The following is a 24,966-nucleotide window of genomic DNA, read 5'->3' as shown; positions in this document are numbered from 1 at the left end:
AAGATTGTGGCGTGAACGTGGATTCCTGATGTCACATGGTGCGAAAATTCAACACGGCCAGCTAGTACACGACCTTCTCGAGTCACTGACCTTGCCCCTACAGGTTGCGATCGTGAAGTGCAGCGCGCATAGAAAGATCCGAGATGATGTTGGTCGAGGGAATGCATTTGCCGATGAGGTTGCGAAAGAGACTGCAAGGAACACAATGAGTCGGATGTATGTTGTAGGTCCTGCTAGATGGACCCCTGATGTGGGTATGTGTGAGGACACCATCGAAAGCGCGAAGTCTATACAAGCTGATGCTACTGAGAAAGAGGTGAATGAATGGAGAGAAAGCAAGGGTAGATTAGACGCGAATGGTTGTTGGGTCGAACTGTCAGAACATCAGCGATGGTTGTTACCTAACGCATATGTGCTCGCAGTGGTAACGATGGCCCATGGAATGGCACACATCAGTGTGAAAGGAATATGTAAGCTGTTGGCCCCAGTATGGCAGAATAGTGGTATCTCAAAATGTGCAGAGAATCTGGTCAGAAATTGTATGGTGTGTTTGAAGCACAATCCCGGTAGGGGAACCCCAACCCCAGCTGGTCATTTTGCACCTCCAACGTATCCGTTCGAGGTCTTGCAACTCGACTTCATTCACATGGAGAGGTGCAATAACCTGAAATATGTCCTTGTTGTCGTTTGCGCTTTCTCCAGGTGGGTAGAAGCGTACCCCCTTAAGAACAACACTGCATTGTCAACTGCCAAAGCCCTTGTCAAGGAATTCTTCCCTAGATTTGGCATGCCTAGAATTGTCTGGAGTGATAATGGAAGTGAATTCGTGGGACGAGTAATGAAGAGAGTGTGTGAGTGTCTAGGCATCCACCAGAAGTTCCATGCTGCAAATCACCCCCAATCGGCAGGATTGGTAGAGTGCTATAATGGCACGTTAAAATTGAAACTGGCCAAAATCCAAGCCAGCACAGGTCTCAAGTGGCCAGACGCCCTGCCTTTAGCACTCCTGTCTACCAGGATGATTGTCCATTCCAGATTAGGACTTAGCCCACACGAGATCGCGTTCGGGCACCCAGCAAATATATGGGGAGTACCGAGGCCCAGGAAGCTCAGTGAAATAGAGTATCCTGCACGGTTTGACTATTTGCACGAACTGACAACTAAACTGCATGTTTTACATCAACAGGTCCACAGCTCCTCTCCACCGGCGTCTGACGATCCAGGCCACGCTATCGAACCTGACTCCTGGATCCTGATTCGGAACTTCAGACGAGCAAAGAACGAGGAGCCTCGCTGGGTCGGACCTTTCCAGGTTTTACTGTCCACCCGCTCTGCAGTACGTGTCCTCGGGAAGAAACACTGGGTGCATGGCGCCCATTGCAAAAGGGTCCCGTTTCCCCTTCCATATGACCGATGGGTCCAGCAAGGAGTCGCTGACTCCGAAACTGAGTTTATACCCCGTTTTGTCCTCTTCAGCGATGCACGACTAAAAGGAACTGGTACCGACAAAGAGAGCGATTGTATTTTGCAAGGATCTGTGCCACCGTCGATGCAGTTGGACACTACAGAACCTGACACATTGTTTGAAGATCACACCGTGTCTGGAAAAGAACGATATAATCTGAGGTCAAGACCAAGGAACTGACATAATCGAACTAGTGCGATCTTTCCCTTTTTCCCATGAACTATTTTTGATTTCACAGCTCTCTCGCCCAGGGAACTAGCTCATTTTTGATTTTCGAACCGCCATCCGGTTCTGCTGCTAGGGCCGCGGTTGAAGTCTGAGGAGTGCAGCCGGGGACGCCTAGGTCAACGGTTCTGGTCGGTCTGAGGGAATTACCCCGACCGGACAGAGCGCACATCTTGGCAGAAGCAACCTCCCACCGCGGGCAGCAACCAGAGGATGGAGTTTCCAGGGGTAGAGAGACCTGCTAGACACATGAATTTTATAACGAAAATATGTACTGTGATGGCCAGGAAGAAATTCCTGATAATATGTATTTTGATGATATGTAGCATAATGATGTTCTTGATTGATTACACCTTATCCACGTTTCAAATCACCTTTGTAAACGGCACTCAGCCCACACCTTCCCCGACTGCTTCTTTACACTCCTTTCACCCTCTTCCTGAACACGAGTCTGCCAGAAGACTAGAGTTCGTAAATAACTCCTTTATCCAGCTCCTACACCAGCACCAGTCTATAATGAACACATCGAATTGTTGGATCTGCGGACTCATGCCGCACACGACAGATAAGGGCATTCCATACTTCATCCTGCCATTCAGTTATTATGGTTCTTTGTGGGCTTTCCAGACCATGTTCCTGTTCGCCCTAGAACCATACCCGCCCCGTTCCGCAGAGAGCGATTCCAGCAACAAGGCACTAGTGGTAGGAATAAGAAATATGAGTAGGGATGTTGACACGTATCAAATGATTCCTAAAGATGAACTCACTCCCTACGGCCGTTGGAACGTGACTAAATACGGGATCTCTTTGAATAAAAACCAGAAACCAGAGAAATCCTCCCCAGTCTGGATAGTGCCCCACCGAGGTCACTTATGTCTGCAAGGTATTGGCAGGGATCCCAAAGCACAGTTGGGGAAGAGCATATGCACGGAAACATATGTGTTTGCCTCCCGAACTTCCCCTCCATTCTTGGCGGCTAAAGGCACCTATTTCGTCTGCCATGACAAAGCCTACACATGGTTGCCCTCTGACTTCTCGGGCACATGCTTTATCTCGTTTCTGCTGCCACCCACCTACACGGCCGGGGCAGATTACCATCGGACAAGGACAGTTAGGGGTGTCGTGAGTCAAGACGACACTGCGGGTCAAGAATTTGGAGACTTCGCAAAGGGTTTTCTGCCGTTTTGGGGGCCCATGGTAAACAGCAGGAACATTCAACAATTGACGAGGATAGTTGAGTCCGCCGTGACTGAAACGGCCGGTGCCCTTAGCAACTTGACAGCTGAGCTTCAGTCGGATCGACTTATGACCCTTCAGAACAGGGTTGCCCTAGATGTCATACTTGCAGACCGTGGTAGTGTATGTAGAGTGATCCAATCTAGTTGCTGCATTTTCATCCCCGATAATGCTCCGACAGTGTACCAGGCCATCTCCAAATTACACAAAATCTCTGATTCCCTTCACATAGAGAAAGGGGATTGGTCTCTGCTAGGGTGGTTCTGGGAACTGATCTCTGCCTGGGGATGGAAAACTCTGATCTTCATCGGGATGATCTTAGCCGTTCTGTTTATGTTCTGCCTGTTTGTGCAGTGCGCTCCTGCAATATGTGGCCTCTGCGCCACTTCATGTGTAAGGAAGCCTGTATCAAGGGACGAATTGAGTAACAGAATGATGCTACAGCAGCATCTCCATGAATTCATCAATACAGATTTGGACTCAGATTAGCATGAGTTATTGCCTAATATGAGGGCAAAAGGAGGGTCTGTGGTACTGTAAATTTGGATCCTGCTGTTCCACAGATATCGAGGTCCAACACTCGTATTATAAAATATCGTCGTACCATGACGAATTTGGTATCTACGAACCGGTAATGATTAGGACGTTATCCCTATGCATTTGCGTCATGATTGAGTGATGCTAACACCCTTAAATCGTGGTTTCCGTCCCGAACCCTCAGACTCCATTTTGTAAATGGCATCCATCTTATGACTTGCCCTCATATAGTCAATTGATTAAGACCGAGTTTGATCTGAAAGGACACGTCCACCGTAGCCGACTTCCCCATGACCTGGCCGAGCTGACTCCACTGCCTCCAGCCAAGCCTGTTTGGGCAGCTCCTCGCCCAGTGGCCGAGCAAGATATCATCAAGGCACAACATGTCATAAACCATTCTCTACATACAGACCCTGTTTTCCATACACATACACCTGTCCATGATTCTGGTTTATGACCCGTTTTATGATGGGAGGGTGCTCGACCTTATTTGTGTTTCATCGATATCTGATGGGAATTCTGGATCTGGCGGGGTAATCTATCACAAACTGGACATCTAAAATATGTGCTGACCAGCATGACTTCGCTCTTTGTATTATTGTCGAAATATGTGTATAGCCATATCATAAACTTAAGAATTCTTGCCTGCAGCTGTTATTTATGTATATAAGGAGAAGGCTGGTTCTGTAAAAAACGAACAGTCTCCTGAGAACTCACGGCCCGTGCTGTCGTACTTCTAGGACACATGTTACTTGGTTGCAGCCAATAAAACTCGATCTCTGACTTCAACTAGAAGACTCTGTGTTTCTGTAAGTCCAGAACAGGGAGAACTCAGAGGTCTTTGGGTGTGGTCCCCTGGCACCACCGGGTCCCTAAAAACCCGGCACCTCAGTGGAGCCCAGACAGGAGTGACATAGGGTCTTCATAACACATGCAATGAGTATATTACTCACTGGGTTTGTCTGGTAAGGTTGTTGGCTTTTTGGTATTTAATTATTTTGTAGGCAACGACTCTTTAATTGTTGAATAGGTGCTTGGCTTTGCAGGGGTCTTTGGTTGTGCCACAAGAATTTTTTTTTTAAATCTACACCTGGGCTTGCTGGCAACATGCTTGAATTAACTATTGCATATTCTAATTGAACAGTACCACTGCTTCCAGAAAAGCACCTCCACATCCACTACCACCACTTGGTCCGCCACCACCACGTCCACCACGAGGCCACCTCTCTGTCCATCCATGGCCCTCACTCTGTCCATCCATGGCCCTCACTCTGTCCATCCATGGCCCTCACTCTGTCCATCCATGGCCCTCACTCTGTCCATCCATGGCCCTCACTCTGTCCATCAATGGCCCTCACTCTGTCCATCCATGGCCCTCACTCTGTCCATCCATGGCCCTCACTCTGTCCATCCATGGCCCTCACTCTGTCCATCGCCCCTCACTATCCATCCATCCATCGCCCTCACCATATATCCATCCATCCATCCATCCATCGCCCTCACTATCTATCCATCCATCCATCCATCGCCCTCACTATCTATCCATCCATCCATCGCCCCTCACTTCATCCATCCCCCTCTCTATCCATCCATCCATCCATCCATCGCCCTCACTATCTATCCATCCATCCATCGCCCTCACTATCTATCCATCCATCCATCGCCCTCACTATCTATCCGTCCATCCATCGCCCTCACTATCCGTCCATCCATCGCCCTCACTATCTATCCGTCCATCCATCGCCCTCACTATCTATCCGTCCATCCATCGCCCTCACTATCTATCCGTCCATCCATCGCCCTCACTCTATCCGTCCATCCATCGCCCTCACTCTATCCGTCCATCCATCGCCCTCACTCTATCCGTCCATCCATCGCCCTCACTCTGTCTATCTATCGCCCTCACTCTGTCTATCTATCGCCCTCACTCTGTCTATCTATCGCCCTCACTCTGTCTATCTATCGCCCTCACTCTGTCTATCTATCGCCCTCACTCTGTCTATCTATCGCCCTCACTCTGTCTATCTATCGCCCTCACTCTGTCTATCTATCGCCCTCACTCTGTCTATCTATCGCCCTCACACTGTCTATCTATCGCCCTCACTCTGTCTATCTATCGCCCTCACTCTGTCTATCTATCGCCCTCACTCTGTCTATCTATCGCCCTCACCGTGTCTATCTATCGCCCTCACTCTGTCTATCTATTTGCCTCACTCTGTCTATCTATCGCCCTCACTCTGTCTATCTATCGCCCTCACTCTGTCTATCTATCGCCCTCACTCTGTCTATCTATCGCCCTCACTCTGTCTATCTATCGCCCTCACTCTGTCTATCTATCGCCCTCTCTCTGTCTATCTATCGCCCTCACTCTATCTATCGCATCACCACAGCATCACTCAGCACCACCACATCACTCAGGTGCACCACAACATCACTATGCGCTACCACAGCATCACTATGCACTACCACAGCATCACTATGCACTACCACAGCATCACTATGCACTACCACAGCATCACTGAACGCCACAGCATCACTCGTCGCCACCACATTACTCAGCGCCACCACAGCATCAATCTGTGCAACCATTCAACAACAACTGGTTCAAATATGTTCTCTCAATGTTTCAAGCTTTATGACAAATGTCACAAAAAGATGTTAATATTTCACTTCTGTTCTTGGATTTGTTACAATAAAATACACTGAACATTATCTTCACAAAAGTTATTTACAAAAGTTTAAGCTATTGCCATTATAAATTACAATAGCTTTTATGTAAGTATTAATTATTAACACCTTGGCTGCTAAGGGTTTCCCCCCCCCCCCCCGGTGCTGCTTCTCAGGATTACCATTGTTTGTGACAAGGTCAACTCGTCATAAGCACAGGGCAGGTAAAGCCCATGACGAGTTGACCTTGTCACTAGCATGGAAGTGGTTAAAAAAATAAAAGCCATTGTTATTTGTAATATCAATACATCTAAGTCAAGTAAATACAACACATATTGCATTACAAATGCTATAGGTGTCACATTTGCGAAAGTTAAAACTATTGGCATTGTAAATGACAAAGCTATTAATTTCGCTATTTTCAAAACCAACACATAAATAAAAAATGTGTCATTTACAAAACCAATAGCTCAAACTTTCATAATGCGAGACCTATTGCATTGCAAATGCTTGTTATATACTAATGTTCACTACATGGATTGGAACCAATGAGCTAACGCCCCGAGTCAGGAAGTATGAATCAATTAACTCTGTGTCATATTACATTACGTTAACTTCTTTTTTATAGGGCAAGTGCACCCTTACTGTTTTTGCGGTGCTGAAGATAAAGAAGGTACAAAGAACCAGTTAAAATCCCTTAGCGACAGATCTGTAGAAACGAAGCGATGGAATGGATGCCCAATCTTGTTTGCAAATGTTGCAGTATTTGTTAATGCATGCAAAGCGCTCTGGTACCACAGGTCCACTCTCTAGACGCACAGTTATAGATGGTCCATTCATGCCATGCACTTTCTCAACCTACCCAAAAAAGCAGTACCCTCTCTGTGACCAACTGCACTTAACATTAAGAGTTGTATGAATCAATATTTACAACTTACATAATAAGTTAAGAGTAAAGAAGGAGAAGAACTTACCATTTGACTTTTCTTTGTCAGTTGCCTCTTAACTCGTCGGTCCTCACGCCTATGGTCTTTCCTCAGTGCAGTGGTCACTTCATTGATCAGCTCCTTACTGTCAATGGGCACAACTTTCCCACCCTGCACCATCTGTGATGTCTCCTTCAGAAAGTCCATGAAGCCGTTCACGTCATCATTCAAATACTCTTTTTTCTTTTTGTTCTTGACTTTTTGCTGTTCCTTCCTGGGTGCCAACTTGTTCAGGGCATGCTTCCGACTTGTGGCTGGGGTGGCCTTATTTGAAAAAGTTTTCCCACCTGCCAGCGTTCCCTGCTTCAGATCCTCCCATGGCGTGGCATCACACACTTTCTTCCTGTGGACGTTGTTGGCACGTGCCCAGCGAGTCATGATGTGGGAGATTAAAAAAGCCTGTGCTTCACACCATTGCACATCAGGTCACTACAAAATAAATAAACAAACAGTGGTTCATTTAAAATGTGCTTCTGGTATTGTTAAAAGTTCATAATGCTACTTTATAACGTTCTGTGTGTCCACAAACCTCTTCCAGTGTGCACTGTCTGTGCTACTCCAAGCAATTCATTCACTTCTGATTTCCTGAAATCACTTGAGCATAAGGCTCCTCACGGATGCTACGTTTAGGACCCATCCCGTATTGAGAGTCCATTATCCCGTATCATGTTCAAAGGCGAGTTTGGTTTTTCATTAGAGCTGTCCTCTGCTACAACAAATGCCTACAGGCCCACCTATAATTCATTGTCAGGAGGGCTCACCTCTATTTAGATTTCTTTTTCATCAAAGAACCTTGGCTCAAGGAATGGTGCAATCCGGATATTGCCCAGGTTCTTCCTCCAGGATACGCTTTAATCAGATGTGACATAGATGAGGGATAGAGGAGGTGGCCTAGCCATCATCTTCTGCGATACATTATAAACGGTGCAAAGGTACTCTCTTGCCTTGATTTAAATAAAAGTTATTAGTTGGAACTTGAAGTTTCCAGGTACATTGCAACCTTTTCTACACATGTTGGTCTGTTTTGATCCAAGAGACTCAATTTTGGGTGTCGTCGGTTGCAGAACTTTTTCCAAGACGTCATTCGACGTGTCATACAGCCTGTTGTGAATTCCTTCAATAAAAGTGATGCGGTACAAAAGGGGGTGGTGATGGACGGAGCATCTGAACCAATCAAACTCTCACACCCAGTCAACAGATCTGGGTTTAATCCATCACCGTTCTTTAGCCCACTCTGCCACCCCAGTTCAGACATGGCCACATGCAAATCAGTCTGACCCTGTGCCTCACGGGAACAGTCCAGCCCGAACTGCTAAGCCATGCCTTCCCTGGACTGGAAACAAGCTTCCTAGGACTGGTGTCTGGCATTACAGCCGTCTTCAGCCAGGCTTGCTTGTACCGCTTCAATAAAAGTGATGACATTTATTTTTAGAGCTACACAGAAGAAGCATGATAAAGCTTTCACACAAGTATGTTATTTGCTTACTGACACAGGTTTGACTTTGAGTGAAACACAAAAAGATGATGGAAGGAATGCCAAACATTTTCAAACATTCACCCCCCCCCCCCAACCTCCTCCCCCAGTCACAGATCTGGGACTAAAAGCATTGGTTTTTTTGCACAGCAATATGCAAATCAGTCTGGACCCTGCTCCCAATGGGAACAGTCCAGCCAGAACTGCTAGGTCCTCCAAGGACCGGAAAACAAGCATCCCATAACCAGTTTTGGGGTATCACCCCATTTCAGCCAGGCTAGCTTAAATCTGTTGGTATAGCGAGCATGGGACCTATCACAGTTAGGGTGAAAATTGCAACACAAAAAGATGGACAAAACACTGACTATTGTTAAACATATAGCCCCAGAAAACGCTGACAAGTGGTATCTAAGCAGGCTTAAGTTAAAATTCTTTGGCCATATATTTTCAGATGGGGATATGACACCTGATCCTGCAAAAGTACAAGCACTGTCTAATGCTGATCCCACACAAGATGTTTCTACGATACATTTGTTTCTTGGCATGGCCAGTTACTGTCCAAGATTCATAAGAGACTTTGCGCTACTAAAAGTGCTCCATTACGAGAGTTAAAGAAAAATGTTTCATTTAAGTTAAGTTACAAGAAAATCAAAACAATTGCTGCCGAAAAGTCCTACTTCAATCCAAGGCTTCATACAGAGATTGTTGTTGATGCTAAGCACGTCCGGTTAGGTGTTATCCTTACACAGAACAGCTGAGACCCAAATGCTCGAAGGAAATTTTGCCATATGTCAGTAGAAGTTTGTCCCGGACAGTTGGTGCTTACTTACAACCTGAGAAAGAAAGTCTAGCCATGGTATGGGGTTGTGAACATTTCCATGTATTCCTGTACAGAAAGCCTTTTACCCTGGTAACTGATCAAGCTTTACTGACTATCTTTGGCAATCCAAAGGCCGAGATGTCCACCGGCACCCCGAAGCTGAAAGATATAATTACACATCAGTCATGTAACAGACACCCTTGACCTCTCAACAGTGATGGGGAAGGAGTTATACTGCGAGGGTCAAGTCGAGTGAGTCGTTGAGAGACTAGATGGCATCTTTGCGGCATGGAGTTCCAGTCATTTTGAAGTCCGATAATAGAAGGCCTTTTAACAGTCGAAAATTCAAGGATTTCCTGGAGCTTCTGAACATAAAGCATTGGAATAGCATACCTTTATGGCCGCAGACTAACAGACTCACTGAGCGTTTTAGGAATATGCTACAGGAAGTTGCTCAGCGCACAACTCTTGAGAGGCTCAGTTTAAAAACTGTATTGAATTCAACCCTACGAGCCTATGGTTCAACACCTCACTCGACCAGAGGCGAAAGTCCTGCAACTTTGATGTTCAGGACAGCAATGACAACCAAGTTACCTCAATGGAACAATGAAAGAAAAGGAAAGAAGATCACACCTCGTACAAAAGACTTGGTTAACAAGCAGAAAATGGAAGCCTGTGCAGACAAGAGGCAACATGCAGAGAACACCAAGTTGCAAGAAGAGATTTAGTGATTGCCTGACAAAAGCAAAGAGTATAACTATCCTTCATTCTCAACTCACTTTGCCACTGGATTCAAGCAAGCCTGACTGAAGACGGCTGTAATGCCAGAAACCGGTCCTAGGAAGCTTGTTTGCGGTCCAGGTAAGGCATGGCTTGGCAGTGCGGGCTGGACTGTTCCCATGAGGCACAGGGTCAGACTGATTTGCATATAGCCATGTCTGAACTGGGGTGGCAGAGGGGGCTAAAGAACGGTGATGGATTAAACCCAGATCTGTTGACTGGGTGTGAGTGTTTGATTGGTTCAGATGCTCCGTCCATCACCACCCCATTTTGTACCGCTTTGTGCAGACAAGAGGCAACATTCAGAGAACATCAAGTTGCACGGGGAGATTTAGTGATTGCCTGACAAATGCAAAGAGTATAACTATCCTTCATTCTCAACTCTGCAGTGAAGGCAGGGCTGGATAGAAACATTAGAAACATCACCTTTGTAGTCCAACCCTCTGTTGTAAATAAGTTGTAGATAGATGACAGGATACTTCTAGTTGATTACATGTAGATTTATTGCAGGACACAGCTGAGTACAAAACTCGCCAGCTGACCAGACCATCAACTGACACTGGTAGAACACTCTGGTACAGATTAGAACACTCACAGGTATTCTGGAGGCTGAGAAGGTGAAAACACTAAGGAAAGGCTAATGACTACTGTCAGCCATATTACAAGAAGAATCAATATACAACACATCTTCAAAAAGAATCAATATATAACAGCCTCCTCTTCAATTGCCACCCTCCAGAACCCTCAATCATCACATTCTAACCTGCCTCATAATGATGTCCTGCACATTCTAAAACTAGACCACACATACACATGTGCTAATGAATAAAACCAACAATAGAAAATTATATACATAAAACAAGCATTGATACATGCAATAGGTTGGTTGTAAGTGTTAGGTTGGTGAGCAGTTGTGTTACACAAGTTACTGAAACTCCGTAAAAGTATTATGACTAGTTTATTGAGAAAGGCAATACATTGTGTGTTTACTGGTTGCACTATAAAGTGGGGAGATTAGGTAAAGGGGGGGGGGGGGAGACAAAGAAAAAAAACATGCATCCTACAAACATGCATGTGTGCAGCTACAGGGAGATTGGGTGAAGGGCGGAGGACAAACCAAACAAGCATTGCGTAAGCGCTGCATAGGCAAAACCGAAAAACACCTGAGCCGGCAGCCAACATGAAGCCAGACGCAAAACCTGTCTGCAATCCCACATGTTCCCAGAAGGTGCATTAACCCCTTGTGCAATTCTTTTGTGTCTCTTTACAGCATTATCCACATCCACAGTACAAAAGATGCATCAAATTGGGAACTGCAGTGGTCATCTGGGCGTATTATATTTTTTTAACCAGCAGAGCCACTGTTTGAGGTGTTCAGTCACACGATAACTCCTAATTCTGTAATAGACGCCAGCAATAAGCTGAGTGCTGACCCCATTAATTAAAACTTCCAAGCCCGTGCTCAACGATCATGAATGTGCGCAGAGCTAAAAAACAAAGTGTTGGTAAACGTGTCAAATGGCCAGCCAATGGTATGTACGTGTAACTACAATAATCAGCATGCAGCACTAGATGGGCAGAGTGACAATGGTTCCACTTACTGCCAACTCCAAACGAAAATAATGAGAACTAAAGTGATTCTGTCAGAAGTACGCCGTGATAGCTGTTTGCAAGAAAAGGGGATAATACCCTCAAGATCATTACCTCATATCTACAATTATAACAATGTGCACCCAACTGAATTTCCGCAAAGTGAAATGAGTGAAAACGTACCAGCCATATACAGTTAACCTGTGTATCAGACCGCGCACAAGAACAATGTGCAGGTAAAACCCAGTCCTTCGTAATATTGAGTGCAGCTCACGAAGTTGTAAACACTAGACAAGTCGACTAAAATGAGTAAGCAAAGAAAGCTGCAGTCACACCCAGTCTTGCCCATATAACTTAGTCATACACATGTGAAAAAGTCAAGAAAAAACATGTTAAGACCTACATGCAGAGGCACAACTAGAGACAAATTTCGGCGGGGAGAGGGGGCTAATTATTTCAGCAATAGGCAGAGTGGAGATGTAGAGGCTCTAAGAAGGGGTGAAAGATCAACAAAGCCTCGTTAAGAACTAAATTGTCTTTTAAAGACCTGTGAAGTACTCGGTGTGGCTGCAATAAGACGGACACCAGACCAGCCAGCTCAAAAACTGTCTGTTTGTGGCCGGGCTAACACACACACGACGGAGGGGGTCGGGGGTAAGGGGGAGGGCTTGGGAGATGGAGCCCTTTGAGCCCTATAGGCGTTGCATGCCTGACTACCTGAAACAATGAACTGTGAGCGCGCAAAACAACAAAACACTAATAAGTCAGTGAAAACGCTGTTAGCACAATTGTGATTAATGTAATATAGCCTTATAGCCCGCCGTAGCGGGCTATACTGGCTATTAAAGGCCCGCTGAATCGTTAAAGGCCCGAGCCGAAGGCGAGGGACTTTAATGAGACAGCAGGACTTTAATTGCCGGTATAGCCCTGCTGCGAAGGGCTATAAGGCTATTAGAACATTCTGCCACTAGAGGGCAGAATGTTCTAACAAATTAAACAAAGGGTTCTCGAAGCTCGAGGGGATATAAATCCCCTCGAGCTTCGAGAAACCTTTGTAGAACATTGGAATGTTGCTCTGCGGGCCTTTACCGGCCCGTAGAAGCAGGGAGCACTCTATTGTCTGCAATGGAGCTCCCAACATTCCAATGTTCTAATTGTATTTATATAGCGCTCATTACCGCTGACGAGGCATTGAAGCGCTTTCCAGCAAGTAGCATGCTACTCCGGAACCCAAAACAGGTTAGTACTAAATTAGCAAGTATAATACGGTGACCAGGTAAAGAACAGGTGTTCAACAAGAATATGGCAATAAGTAAATCTTCCCTGTACAAAATTTGTGCTACAAAGCAAAGAAAAGGAAGGTCACCTCTCTTCCTTACAACCCCAGAGTAAATACTCCGGTTAAAACATGCAAAAGATTCTTTGCTGAGCAATCAATAGTCCATATACTACAGTCTGTCACCAACCCAAAATTATTGTCGCAATGATCCACAGTATTTTCAATTCATAAAAAGTCCAACTTTGTTTCTAAAGTAATGTATCAGCCTTATTAACACCACCAAGGTATGTTGTTATAACATCATGTCCATTTATTTCAATTCTTGATCAAAGAAAGCTGCCAACACGTGTTTCGTCTGGCATTCAAATCATGCCTATCGACTTCTTCAGGGCTGCAAGCCAAGAAGACAATAGTATTTACAATCAAAAATATGACACTCTATATATATTTACTACAGTAATGTAAGGAAGAATACAACCACGTGTAAGGTCAAATTCAAAGGAATCCAAGTGATTAGTTTTATGCTTAATGAGGAGTCACCTAATTTTGAGAGTGCATACCCTGGTGAAATAGAAACACAAGAAAAGGCCCACAGATACCAAACTAGTCAGAAGTTATAGATCAAGAAATCTAATTACCAAAGTAAGAATTCTCCAACTCAGATTTCCACAAGTACACCGTAAGTCACACCCTAAAAAACGACAGAGGACAATCCTCAGCTCCACTATTGTGGATCATTGAGACAATAATTTTGGATTGGTGACAGACTGTAGTATATTGACTATAGGGGTTTCGTCTTTCTTCTGCTTTGCCTGCTGGGACTGGACCCTTGTTGCTGGTGTAGTGCATTGGCGCTGTGAAACTTCGAGTGCCTATTCCTTGAAAAGCGCGACTTCTCGCCGGAGCCGCTTCGCGGGTCCCGTTTCGAGGCGCTTGACTTTTGTGGGCGTAGGAGTCACCAAAGTTTGCTGTGGGCGTAAGTCTGAGCAGGGCTGCGAGCGTGTTGGCAATCGGACTCCGATTCCCAGGAGTCCCTGCTGTTGCTGACCTGCCCGAGTCACCTGGGCAGCTCTCCCTGTTCTGACACGCCCCCCTCATCCCGGTCAAAACCATCGGACCTGTTACCATCGTGGGATTAGTCTTTCTTCTGCTTTGCCTGCTGGGACTGGACCCTTGTTGCTGGTGTAGCGCATTGGCGCTGTGAAACTTCGAGTGCCTATTCCTTGAAAAGCGCGACTTCTCGTTGGACCCGCTTCGAGGCGCTTGACTTTTGTGGGCGTAGGAGTCACCAAAGTTTGCTCTGGGCGTAAGTCTGAGCAAGGCTGCGAGCGTGTTGGCAATCGGACTCCGATTCCCAGGAGTCCCTGCTGTTGCTGACCTGCCCGAGTCACCTGGGCAGCTCTCCCTGTTCTGACACGCCCCCCTCATCCCGGTCAAAACCATCGGACCTGTTACCATCGTGGGATTCGTCTTTCTTCTGCTTTGCCTGCTGGGACTGGACCCTTGTTGCTGGTGTAGCGCATTGGCGCTGTGAAACCTCGAGTGCCTATTCCTTGAAAAGCGCGACTTCTCGCCGGACCCGCTTCGCGGGTCCCGCTTCGAGGCGCTTGACTTTTGTGGGCGTAGGATTCACCAAAGTTTGCCGTGGGCGTAAGTCTGAGCAGAGCTGCGAGCGTGTTGGCAATCGGACTCCGATTCCCAGGAGTCCCTCCTGTTGCTGACCTGCCAGAGTCACCTGGGCAGCTCTCCCTGTTCTGACACGCCCCCCTCATCCCGGTCAAAACCATCGGACCTGTTACCATCGTGGGATTCGTCTTTCTTCTGCTTTGCCTGCTGGGACTGGACCCTTGTTGCTGGTGTAGCGCATTGGCACTGTGAAACTTCGAGTGCCTTTTCCTTGAAAAGCGCGACTTCTCGCCGGACCCGCTACGCGGGTCCCGCTTCGAGGCGCTTGACTTTTGTGGGCGTAGGAGTCACCAAAGTTTGCCGTGGGCGTAAGTCTGAGCCGGGCTGCGAGCGTGTTGGCAATCGGACTCCGATTCCCAGGAGTCCCTGCTGTTGCTGACCTGCCCGAGTCACCTGGGCAGCTCTCCCTGTTCCGACACGCCCCTTTTCACCCCTCCTCCCATAAATAGCGCTTTTCATCTCCGCTGCGCGGGAGCGCGCGGGAGAAGCCCGGGACAAGGGCGGGACCGTCTGTGGCCGTCAGGGGCCGAAGGAGGCCGGGCTGGGCCTACCCTCTAACATTGTGCCTTCAATTCACATGATATAGTCGGTTACCAAGTTCATGAAATACCTGGTGTTTGCATACATATTATTGTTCATCTTATAGTTTCTTGGCTGTGAAGTATGTCTTCGAACTCAAACCCAACTGCCCTGATCCCCACTCAGGCCGAGGCGGGCTAGTTATCTTGGGCCCTTTAGACAAATATTTCAGTCGGGCAACCCAAGATATTGACAAAGAAATTGCTTTGGCCGAGAGGCGCGTCGAGCGTAGGTTATCCATTAAACTCCTTTAAATTCCCTTAGAGATAAGGCCACCCCAAGGTTTTCCTGCATTGGCATTGGTTCCTCCCCTGTCATCTCTAACCCTGCCAGTTGTATTGGAAACGCCCTATGCCTTTCCCCCTTCACCAGAGCTGTTGGCTGGCTCGTCTGTGGGCCACGTTGAGCCCATTTTTCCGCCCAGCTCGCCCACAACAACAACCAGCTTACCTACAGTGCAGGTGATTACTGCCCAATCGAGTGTGCCCATTTCGTCCCCCACCTCGCCCTTAACAACAACTGGTTTACTTTTAGGGCAGGTGACCACCGCCCAGTTAAGTGTGTCAGCTCACATAGATAAAACTAAACCAAGTATTAAAAGGAAAAGAAGCGCTGCCCTGAAGAAGTGTTCTCTTTCCAAACACCCGAAAAAAATAAGGAAGGTTGGAGTAGCCGTGCGTCCTTCTAGTGAGCCTATTGGGGCTGGCCCTGGTGGGGAAGACTCTACTAAGGATGGAGTTGTTTCGGTTAGTCCTGCATCTATCACGAATGTCCCTTCAGCGATGGGATTGGCTGAGACATTATCTTCTGCTCCAGTTCAGCTTCTCGAATTGGAAAGGTTGATTAGGTCTCTCCTGAACCCTATCGAGGAATGAGTTAAAAAACTAGCTGATCGATTAGATCATTTTGAGCAGGCAACCCTAGATAACTTTTTCCACCAAAGCCCTAATCAAGTCCCATCCCAGGACTGGCGGAAGTACCAACTCTTTGAAACCAAACGGCCAGGCCAATGGTGTGTCCATTGTAGTGCCCCCTCCCTCTATAGTTAGCATTGTTAGCAAGCCCCAGTCGAAGGGCCAAACCCCTAAGACTAACCCAGTTTTGTTGGACCGCCCAAGTAGTAATACTAGCAAACAAACCAAGCTGCCTGATACCATGGCTACGGGTAATAAGGAGAGTTCCAAAAATGGTAATCCTGTCTTTAATGGTTCGCAACCTTTACCAAGTAGCTTAAAACCCCGTTCTGGTGTTTCCAGTTAGGGGTAACAAAGACAGTTCCAATATCAATAACACTGCATTGAGTTGTTCCCAGCCACTACCAAGCATCCCAACATCATGTCCTGCTGCTCCTGATATAAGCCGGCCTAACACCCTACCGGTGAGAGCACCGCGTAGGATACCTCCCATGAATCTCACCCCGGATTCTTACCCCTTTGTGGCTGTCCTCACTAATGTACTACCTCTGTTGGCCGGGCAAAGAGAATCCTTCCAGATGCTTAAGAATAAGGTAATGCACTGGTTGAAGGCGAAGAGACCATTGCCCAGGGAAGTGGACGGGCTGATTATTGGAGTGAGAAGGACAGATTGGATAGGTTGCACTCCTAAGAACCTGGGGGGGGGGGGGAGGAGTGTATAGTTGTTAACTTTCAAGATCCTAGGGTGGCACGTTTGATTACGAAGCAAAATTGGGGCCCAAGTAGTGGTTGAATTGGTGTTGTTGATCTTACATTTTTTTACCCAAGACCAACCGGTGTACAATTTGGAATGACCAGTGAACAAGGTTGTTTTAATAATTTCCCCTCCCCAGGGTTTGTACCTTTCACTGTACCCTCTCAACGGGGCAACTTCTATAACGGATCAATGTATAATCGGTTTGAAGTAATGAATGATCTAGGGTGGATCTATTGACCCAGTTCCGATTATTGCCAGAACAACAGGGAAAGTAAGTCCCGTAGGGAGATATGTGGGAAACCTGTGTCAACTGTTTTGTCCAAAAATGTGATATCAAATGAAATGAGAACTGGTGGGGAGACCATTTTTTTGGATGAAACCTGTGGGGAGTGTATTCCTACTTCCGGGGACTCTGAAAGAGAGGTATCGATTATATTTAGTACCGTGGACACCAAGGAGGTTGATCATAGTGTGGAGGATACCACCCGAGGGAGGGGGGATGGGCGACATGGAACTGGGGTGTTCTGTGCAGGAGAGTTACCCATGGACAGCCTAGGGAAGTTTCTCTCATGGAACATCGCGGGGCTGAACAGTAAGCTGATGTCCCAAAACTGGATTGATTTCATTAATGGTTTCGAAATCTGTTTATTCCAGGAGACATGGGCTTGCGACCCTATATTTCTTCCTGGTTATTTAAATTTTTCAATTCCAGCCATTAGAGGTTCTAGGGGCCGACCGATGGGAGGCCTGACTATTTGGGTAAGCCAATGCCTTCAGTTAACAATCAAAGTGGTGGATCTGGGTTGTAAAGACATCCAAATGTTAAGAATAACCTCAGAAAAGCATGGAGGGATAGATATATATAACATCTATGCCAGGGGTAGTACCATTGGGAGTTCTCCCATTTTAGAGGCACTGTCCACTTCCCTGGAATCTCAGTCTCTGGGTAACAAAGTTGTAGTAGCTGGTGACCTAAATAGGACCTTCGAACCATTGGATAGTTTGGACGATCCCCTAGGGCATGAAGAAGATACACAGTGGGGTGTTCCGACTTTACATCTGGTTCCTGTCAAGCGATGGACGAAATATATATTACAACTGAATGCCATCTGCTTGGAACATGGTTTGAGAGCCCTAAATGGCAGGACGAAGGGCGACAGGGAAGGTGCTTGCACATTCGACAATGGTCATAGTCAAAGTCGGATAGATTATGTCCTTTGTAGCCTTAATTTGTGGCAGTTGGTATGTGACATGAAAATTGAGGGTAGACAAGAAAGTGACCACAATCCCCTCTGTGTGTCCCATGATTGGTGGATGGCCATATCAGGGAACCCACAATCAAGCAATGGCCTAATGCCTACCATGGCCAATGACATGCGCAGACTTAACTGGCAGAGGGTACTAGCGAATGCAGAGTATATGAACTTTATAAGTTCTGAAGTGGATACTGCAATCGCTGCTATGGAGGCTGTAAATCCTATAACCCCAGGTTCAAGGGAAATAACGGACATACATAACAAGCTCTTTTCCACTCTAAAACCGCATTTTTCGAGGTCCAGTAATTCAAACAGGAAAAAACCACCTAAACCAGCTAGTTGGTATAACCACCAGTGCAGGGAAGCCAGGTTAAGCTTGGGATATGCTATTAGGAATAGGGATAAGGTAGCGATTGGCAAGGCCAGGAAGCACTATAAGGCTAGTGTATTACTAGCAAAAAAAACATGGGACGAAAACCACTGGGCTGAGCTAAAGGAGGCCGCAGGGGCGAAGGATTCCAGGTTGTTCTGGAATATTGTCAAGTGGGGTAGAGGAGGACTTCCAAACAAACCTGACAGCAATGTCGCGGAGGGTGCCTGGATGGATTATTTTGAACCGCAATACGCTGAGTCAACGGAGTTTAATGATGTGAAGGTAGTTCAGCTGTATTCCCTACAGGGAATTTATTTTCCATCAAAGAAACTGAAGCTGCAATAGGCGCTGCCAAAGGGGGAAGGGCCCCGGGTTCAGATGGGATACCCTCTGATGTTTTTACAAACGACAAGGCGAGGTGGGCTAGGTATATATTTCTCCTAGGAAACGCAATTGCAAAGGGAACAGCAGTCCCGGAATTATGGAAGGGAGCAACTATTATACCCATATATAAAAAAGGAGATCGGTCCCTTCCGGCCAATTATAGGCCGATAAGCTTGATTGCCACTATCCAAAAAGTGGTGGGGAGAATGGTGGTAAACAGGATACTGGACTGGGTAGATGAGGAAATTGCCCTGTCCCCATATCAGGCTGGATTCCGGCGGGCAACAAGCACCGTCGATCAGGTGTTTCGTTTTGCTCTGCTGCAGCGGGGGGCGGTGGTGCTTGGCGAGGGCAGCCTGTATGTCGTTTTTGTTGACTTGCGGGCTGCCTTCGACCTGGTCCCAAGGAGAAAGCTCTGGGCAGTTCTGAGTGATATAGGCCTTCCAGCCAAGTTGCTCACCCTGATAATGAAGCTACATGAATGTAACTTCGCCAAAGTCCAGTGGGGCACGAATGGCGAATCATCTGCCGATTTCCCAATTGGACGCGGAGTACGACAGGGGTGTGCTATGGCCCCCCCTGCTTTTTTCCCTATTTATTAACGGAATTGTGGCTAGGATGCTGGATGCCAGTGTCGATGCACCTTCATTGGCGGGCGTCAGGGTTCCGATCCTGATGTTCGCTGATGATACGTTGATTTTATCTAAAACACCGGCAGGCTTGCAGCGAGCCTTAAACATCTTTGATCTCTTCTGTGGGGAACATGGCCTGGAAGTTAATGTGGGTAATACCAAGCTGATGGCCTTCTCATCAAAGCGAAGACCCCGGCCCAAAATACTTTTGAATAACTGCGAGTTAGAGGCTGTTTCTGTATTTACATATTTAGGGGTGCAGATAGCAAATAATCTAAAATGGTCCCAGCATGTGGAAAAGGCGGTCTTGAGGCATCAACAGATTTCGGGGGCACTCCGGGTGGAACATAAAAAGTCAAAATCAAAGCCCATAGAAACAGTCCTAGCAGTATATGACGCCAAGGCTATTGGCTCTGCTCTATATGGGGCGGAGCTATGGGGCTTCGATAGCCTTCTCCCTCTGCAGATATCGGAGAATAGGTTCCTAAGGGGAATCACAGGTCTCCCCCAGAGTACACCACTGATCCCGCTTGGTCTTGATCTAGGGAGAAGATCAGTTAGTGACCGAGCGCGATTGCGCCCGATCCTTTACTGGAGACGCCTCTGGACTACCCCGGAGATACGGCACTACGCAGAGGGGTTCCTTGCCATAATCAAAGCTGACACCTTTCACAAAATAGTGTGGTTAAAAAATCTTAGAGCAGCTTTAGGGGACCTCGGCCTCTCTAATCTATGGGACAATCCATCTGGAGAACCCTTTCCAAGCAAAAATACAATCAAAAGTTTATATTGGGATTGGATAGATGGTAAACTTTGGAGTAGAACGAGGTCAGATACAATGGCGGGGCGCTTCCTAGAAATCAAACTGTGTCCTATACTGGAACAGTATTACTAACCCAGAGGATAGGAAGCTTTTCTTCCAATTGAAATCAGGTGCCCTCCCTTTGAGATCATGGATGGGTAGGTGGAGGAGTGTAACTACCTTGTGCTGCCCGGTTTGTGGTGAAATTAAGGAAAGCATAGGTCACTTTTTATTCATGTGCAAAGCTTATGCCACCCCGAGAAGAGTTTGGCTAACTCCCGTTTGCAGAAACCTAGGGACATCCAGGGATGTTGAGGCACTACGAATCATTTGTGCCACCACTGATATGCCTATCGTTCTAGGAACAGCAAAGTATCTGGGGTGGGCTTGGTCTATTAGACGGAGGACAATCTCTACCAATGTAATATAATTAGGGCATCAAGGGATATTTGTGCAAATGTGCAAATGTACACTAAATATTTTCTTTTATTGTATATGTATGTACAAATGTTTTAAAAAGTCTGTATAAATAAGGAAAAAATGTTTTAATGTGATGTATTTTAAATGTATGTTTGTGCTTTTATGAGTATATTCCTCGAATACAGCCTTGAAATTCGACTATTGATTGCTCAGCAAAGAATCTTTTGCATAGTACTAAATTAGTACAGGGATATTTGAATTTATTTGAGTGGTGGACATGTCTGTTAGCTGGACTGTAAAGGAGAATGGAGGGATAGAAGAGGGAAGAGTCTAGAAAGTGAATATTGGGAGACAATATATTTGGAAGCGTAAAGTAGAGCAGGCAGCCAGGTGAGTAAGTAAATACTGCTTTATTTTAAGTAATAGGGAGGGAGAGCACAGGAACAGGTCCTACGCAGAGGTCCGTAATCTCCAACTGACACAAACTACATTTGGGACCAGAATCCCCAGGAGCGTGGCACTCTGTTACTGTACAGCCATCACAACAGAACACCACAGGTGGAGGTTTAGGATGAGTAAAGGAAAGTCTCTAGAAATTGATTAGGGAGACAATATAGGCTCAGCACATCTCCACGGAGATCCCAGCGCATACTCCGATAAACCCTGTAACAGCATTTAATAAGTGACGCACTTCCGACAGCTATATTTCTCCTTCATGAAAAACAAATGTTAAATAGGCTTTGGTCATCCCTGAAGAGAGCCAGATTCAAGAAAGGGTAGCCTGGCAAGACAGCTTAGAAGGTTAACAGGCCTGCTGCTGAGATTTGTGCAAGTCCCAAAGGCAACCGATTCAACGTTCCTTCTTTACAGAGCAGGTAAAAAGTGCCAAAACCTTACCTAGTAGTAGCGCCTATCATAGAAGTATAAAGAAATCACCACGGTGTTATTCACTATATATAGGGGCACATTTTCAATACATTGAGGGTCTGAACTTGGTGTCCTTTATTTAAAGGAGTCCTGTCCTATAAGGTAACATGCATATTATAACAGTGCGATTCATCTGAAAGGCTCCACCCTTAAATACTTAGATTACAAAAAAAACGTCCTATAACAATATATCATGATATTCGTACGTGGCAGAGAGCACTCTGGGGCACTGGTCGTTCACATTGGCAACGCTCGTGGTTTCTTCCCCTCAGTAAAAATCCCCTTGCTGAATTCTCTGGCCCGGGGCAGCACGGCGTGTTTACCTACCCTGATTTCTCTCGGTGGACCGTGGATGGCTAGCAGCGCATGGACAATATCTCATGCCCTTCTCCCGCTTGAAGCGGGGAGGTCTAGGGAGCAGGAGAACACACTGACAAGTTTGGCTCTTCCGTAGCGTTGCTTGGGAGCTGGACATGCTCGGCATTAAGTGCTATACCAGTAAATATACACTCTCAACCCTTTGCTAGTTCAGCTGGCCTAGTGTAGTATTCTGAATGAAAAGAGGAATCTTGTAATGATGATTCTTGAAGGTTTATTCCAAGTAATAAAGCACGTCTGGTTAGATCCACAACCAACAGGAAACTAACCAACAGTAAAGTATAGAACATTCAGTGACAGCATGACTGGAATGTGGAACATGGCTACATTCAAAGGATACACAAGTCTTAAAGAGATACTTACTAAAAGTTATAATCCTTACACACTATATAAATAATAAACTAACATACTACATATCTTCCCCTCTTTGTTTTTTTTTTTAAACCAAAACAAAAGAAAAAAAAATGTATTTATACACAAAAAATTCTTTGTATTTCATTGGTCTTTTGACAGACCTACCAAAAGAAGATTTCTGGACAGAAACAGATTCTTGATCTTGGTCAACGGGAATACAATTATCACAAGCATTTGCAGGAGAAGGAGAAGCTTCATCATGGATACAATTACTATCTACATTGGAATTAAGATCAACAGGATTTTGAACACAATTTTGAACAGAGTCTGAGATATCAGATTGAATATAATCAAAACACCAAAAATGCCCATAGGATTTCTTTGTATTTTCCAAGGAAACTTGTTCATGCTGATGTTGAGCCGAAGCTAAACGACTTAAATGACATTTTTCACCATTCTCTAATGTAACAGAATTTTCATGAATTTTCACAACTTTTTTAGGAGAACTAAACTTGCTTTGACCTTTAGGTACTTTTCTAGCACTTTTAATACAGACAAAATCTCCTATTTGTAATTTGACCGGTTTAGAACCATGTTTACTGTCATGGTATACTCTGTTTTTAGATTGAGAAAAAGACAATTTAGATTTGATTGCATCAGTATCGTAGAATATCATATCATTCCTTTTCATCCAACCAGGATTAGTTTTTGAAAAAGGAACTCGACATCTCATCAAAGAAAATGGACACTTCCCAGAAGAGGGATGTGGAGTTACTCTATATGCCCACAACATCTTCTTACATTCACTCTCCCACACAAGTCTTGATTTAATACACAACTGTATAGTATTTTTTATGACCCTGTTAAGTCTTTCTACAACACCATTACAGGAAGGATGGTATAATGGTGTCAACTTATGATTAATCCCTTTTGAAGCAAAAAACAACTGCATTTCCTTGGATTTAAATTGAGAACCATTGTCAGTTAGAACAGATGAAGGACAACCTTCTTGGATAAATACACATTCCAAGAATTCAATAATGATAACATGGTAATGATAATATTACTCATCATTACTACTACTATTTCCAAATTATGCCAGTGATAATAATAAATAGACTACCAAGAATATTATTTAATAAAAAAAAGAATATAAACAGCAGTCCCATGTGGGAAGTTTGAATACGATTTGCGGACAGCGGGTTATTTTTCTCACACACACACACACTACTCTGGCAGTTTTTAAAGGCACATAAGGTACCCTGGAGAAGCTTCAAAGTACCGACAGCAACTTTTACATCAAAATAAGTTTGCCTACAGTTGACAGCACATTGTATTAGTGCATCTGTTGTTTTAACAATGTCAAACCATTTACCTGCTGCCAGACGTCGTCACTGTTTGGTCCTACGCTGAAATCAGGGTTTCTGAAGCAGCTGTATCGACCGACCTACTATCCTGCCGCTTCAGTCCATACCCGATGTGGCTGTTCTCAATTTCCTAGGCAAGCATCGCCTCACGATCAAAAAACAAAACAGTGAAAAGGGACTGTCGGCTCAAGTTCCTCTCTGAGCACTCGTAGGTGGCAGCCATCTTGGAGCAGTGATTCTGTTCGGGCAAGGGGTAATTTAGGTCACTGCCAAAGAAAACCTGTGACTCATAAAGGACAGTCAAAGTTGAATACGATGCAAACGGTTCTTGTGTGATTTGCGGTTTTCGTGTCTGGCGCGGTGGCGTCACCTCGCAAGTGTTTTTATATCGAGCTTCAGCGCCCATTTGTCTGCAAGAACTGGTGACTTCAATACAAATGACTTTTCCCCCGCCCTTTCCTATCATCGGTTCAATGCCGCTCTTCTTGACTGCCTCTAAACTCGTTTGCTCAGCCATGCCAACTTCCGTTTAAGGCTGAGGAGGAGTCTGTGTTTTTGAAATGTTGAGTTTTCTTCCTGTATACATTCACCCGTACCGATTGCTGGAGTGTTAGTACAGATCGTCATTTGACATCTTCAATCCGTTCCGTATGTAGTTTATAAACAGCATTTTGTTAGCTTTCTGCATTGTTTTATTTACATTTTTCAGATTGCCGTACTTCTGCATTTTATTTCCGGTCGAAACTGGGCAGCGCATGCGCTGCTCTGCAAAGCATGCTATTTTAATTCTATGTCAGGACGGAGGCGAGGATCATGCAGTCCTTTCTTCTCTTTATTAGAATAGCAGATTCAAAGAAAATAACATAAAACTTTCTGGAACTACAACTCCCATGAGCACATGGGGCACAGTGTCCATAGTAACCGCCAGCCAATGGTGATGGTGTCCTTGGTATAACTGGCTGTGACGTCCCTTCCGCTTCCTCTTTCTTCTCTGCTCGTCAGATAAGTCACTTTCATATCTTTCTGACTTGTGTGGTATTTATTTTTTTTATTGTTTGAGATTCGTTAAGCGATTTGA

General features: G+C 45.5%; 1 protein-coding gene across 2 annotated transcripts in view; it reads right to left on the bottom strand.

The window, feature by feature from the left end:
- ZCCHC9 (zinc finger CCHC-type containing 9) overlaps positions 1-24,391 on the bottom strand; it is an 87,463-nt gene extending 63,072 nt beyond the window's left edge. Inside the window, exons 1-2 of one of the 2 annotated variants that reach the window (XM_086960837.1) lie at positions 23,897-24,391; positions 7,105-7,545 (exon numbers count right to left, since the gene is read on the bottom strand). In XM_086960837.1, coding sequence (XP_086816963.1) covers positions 7,105-7,494 — 390 coding nt within the window. In that variant the 5' untranslated portion in view covers positions 7,495-7,545; positions 23,897-24,391. Of the gene's footprint in view, positions 1-7,104; positions 7,694-23,896 lie in introns of those variants that run through there. The other variant, XM_086960838.1, reaches the window with a different exon arrangement.
- Between the last annotated feature and the right edge of the window lie 575 nt (positions 24,392-24,966).

This window comes from Lissotriton vulgaris, chromosome 3_1, assembly GCF_964263255.1.
Source record: "Lissotriton vulgaris chromosome 3_1, aLisVul1.2, whole genome shotgun sequence".
NCBI lineage: Eukaryota > Metazoa > Chordata > Amphibia > Caudata > Salamandridae > Lissotriton > Lissotriton vulgaris.
The sequence above is the reverse complement of the archived record's forward strand: the minus strand, read 5'-3'. Positions and strand labels throughout refer to the sequence as shown.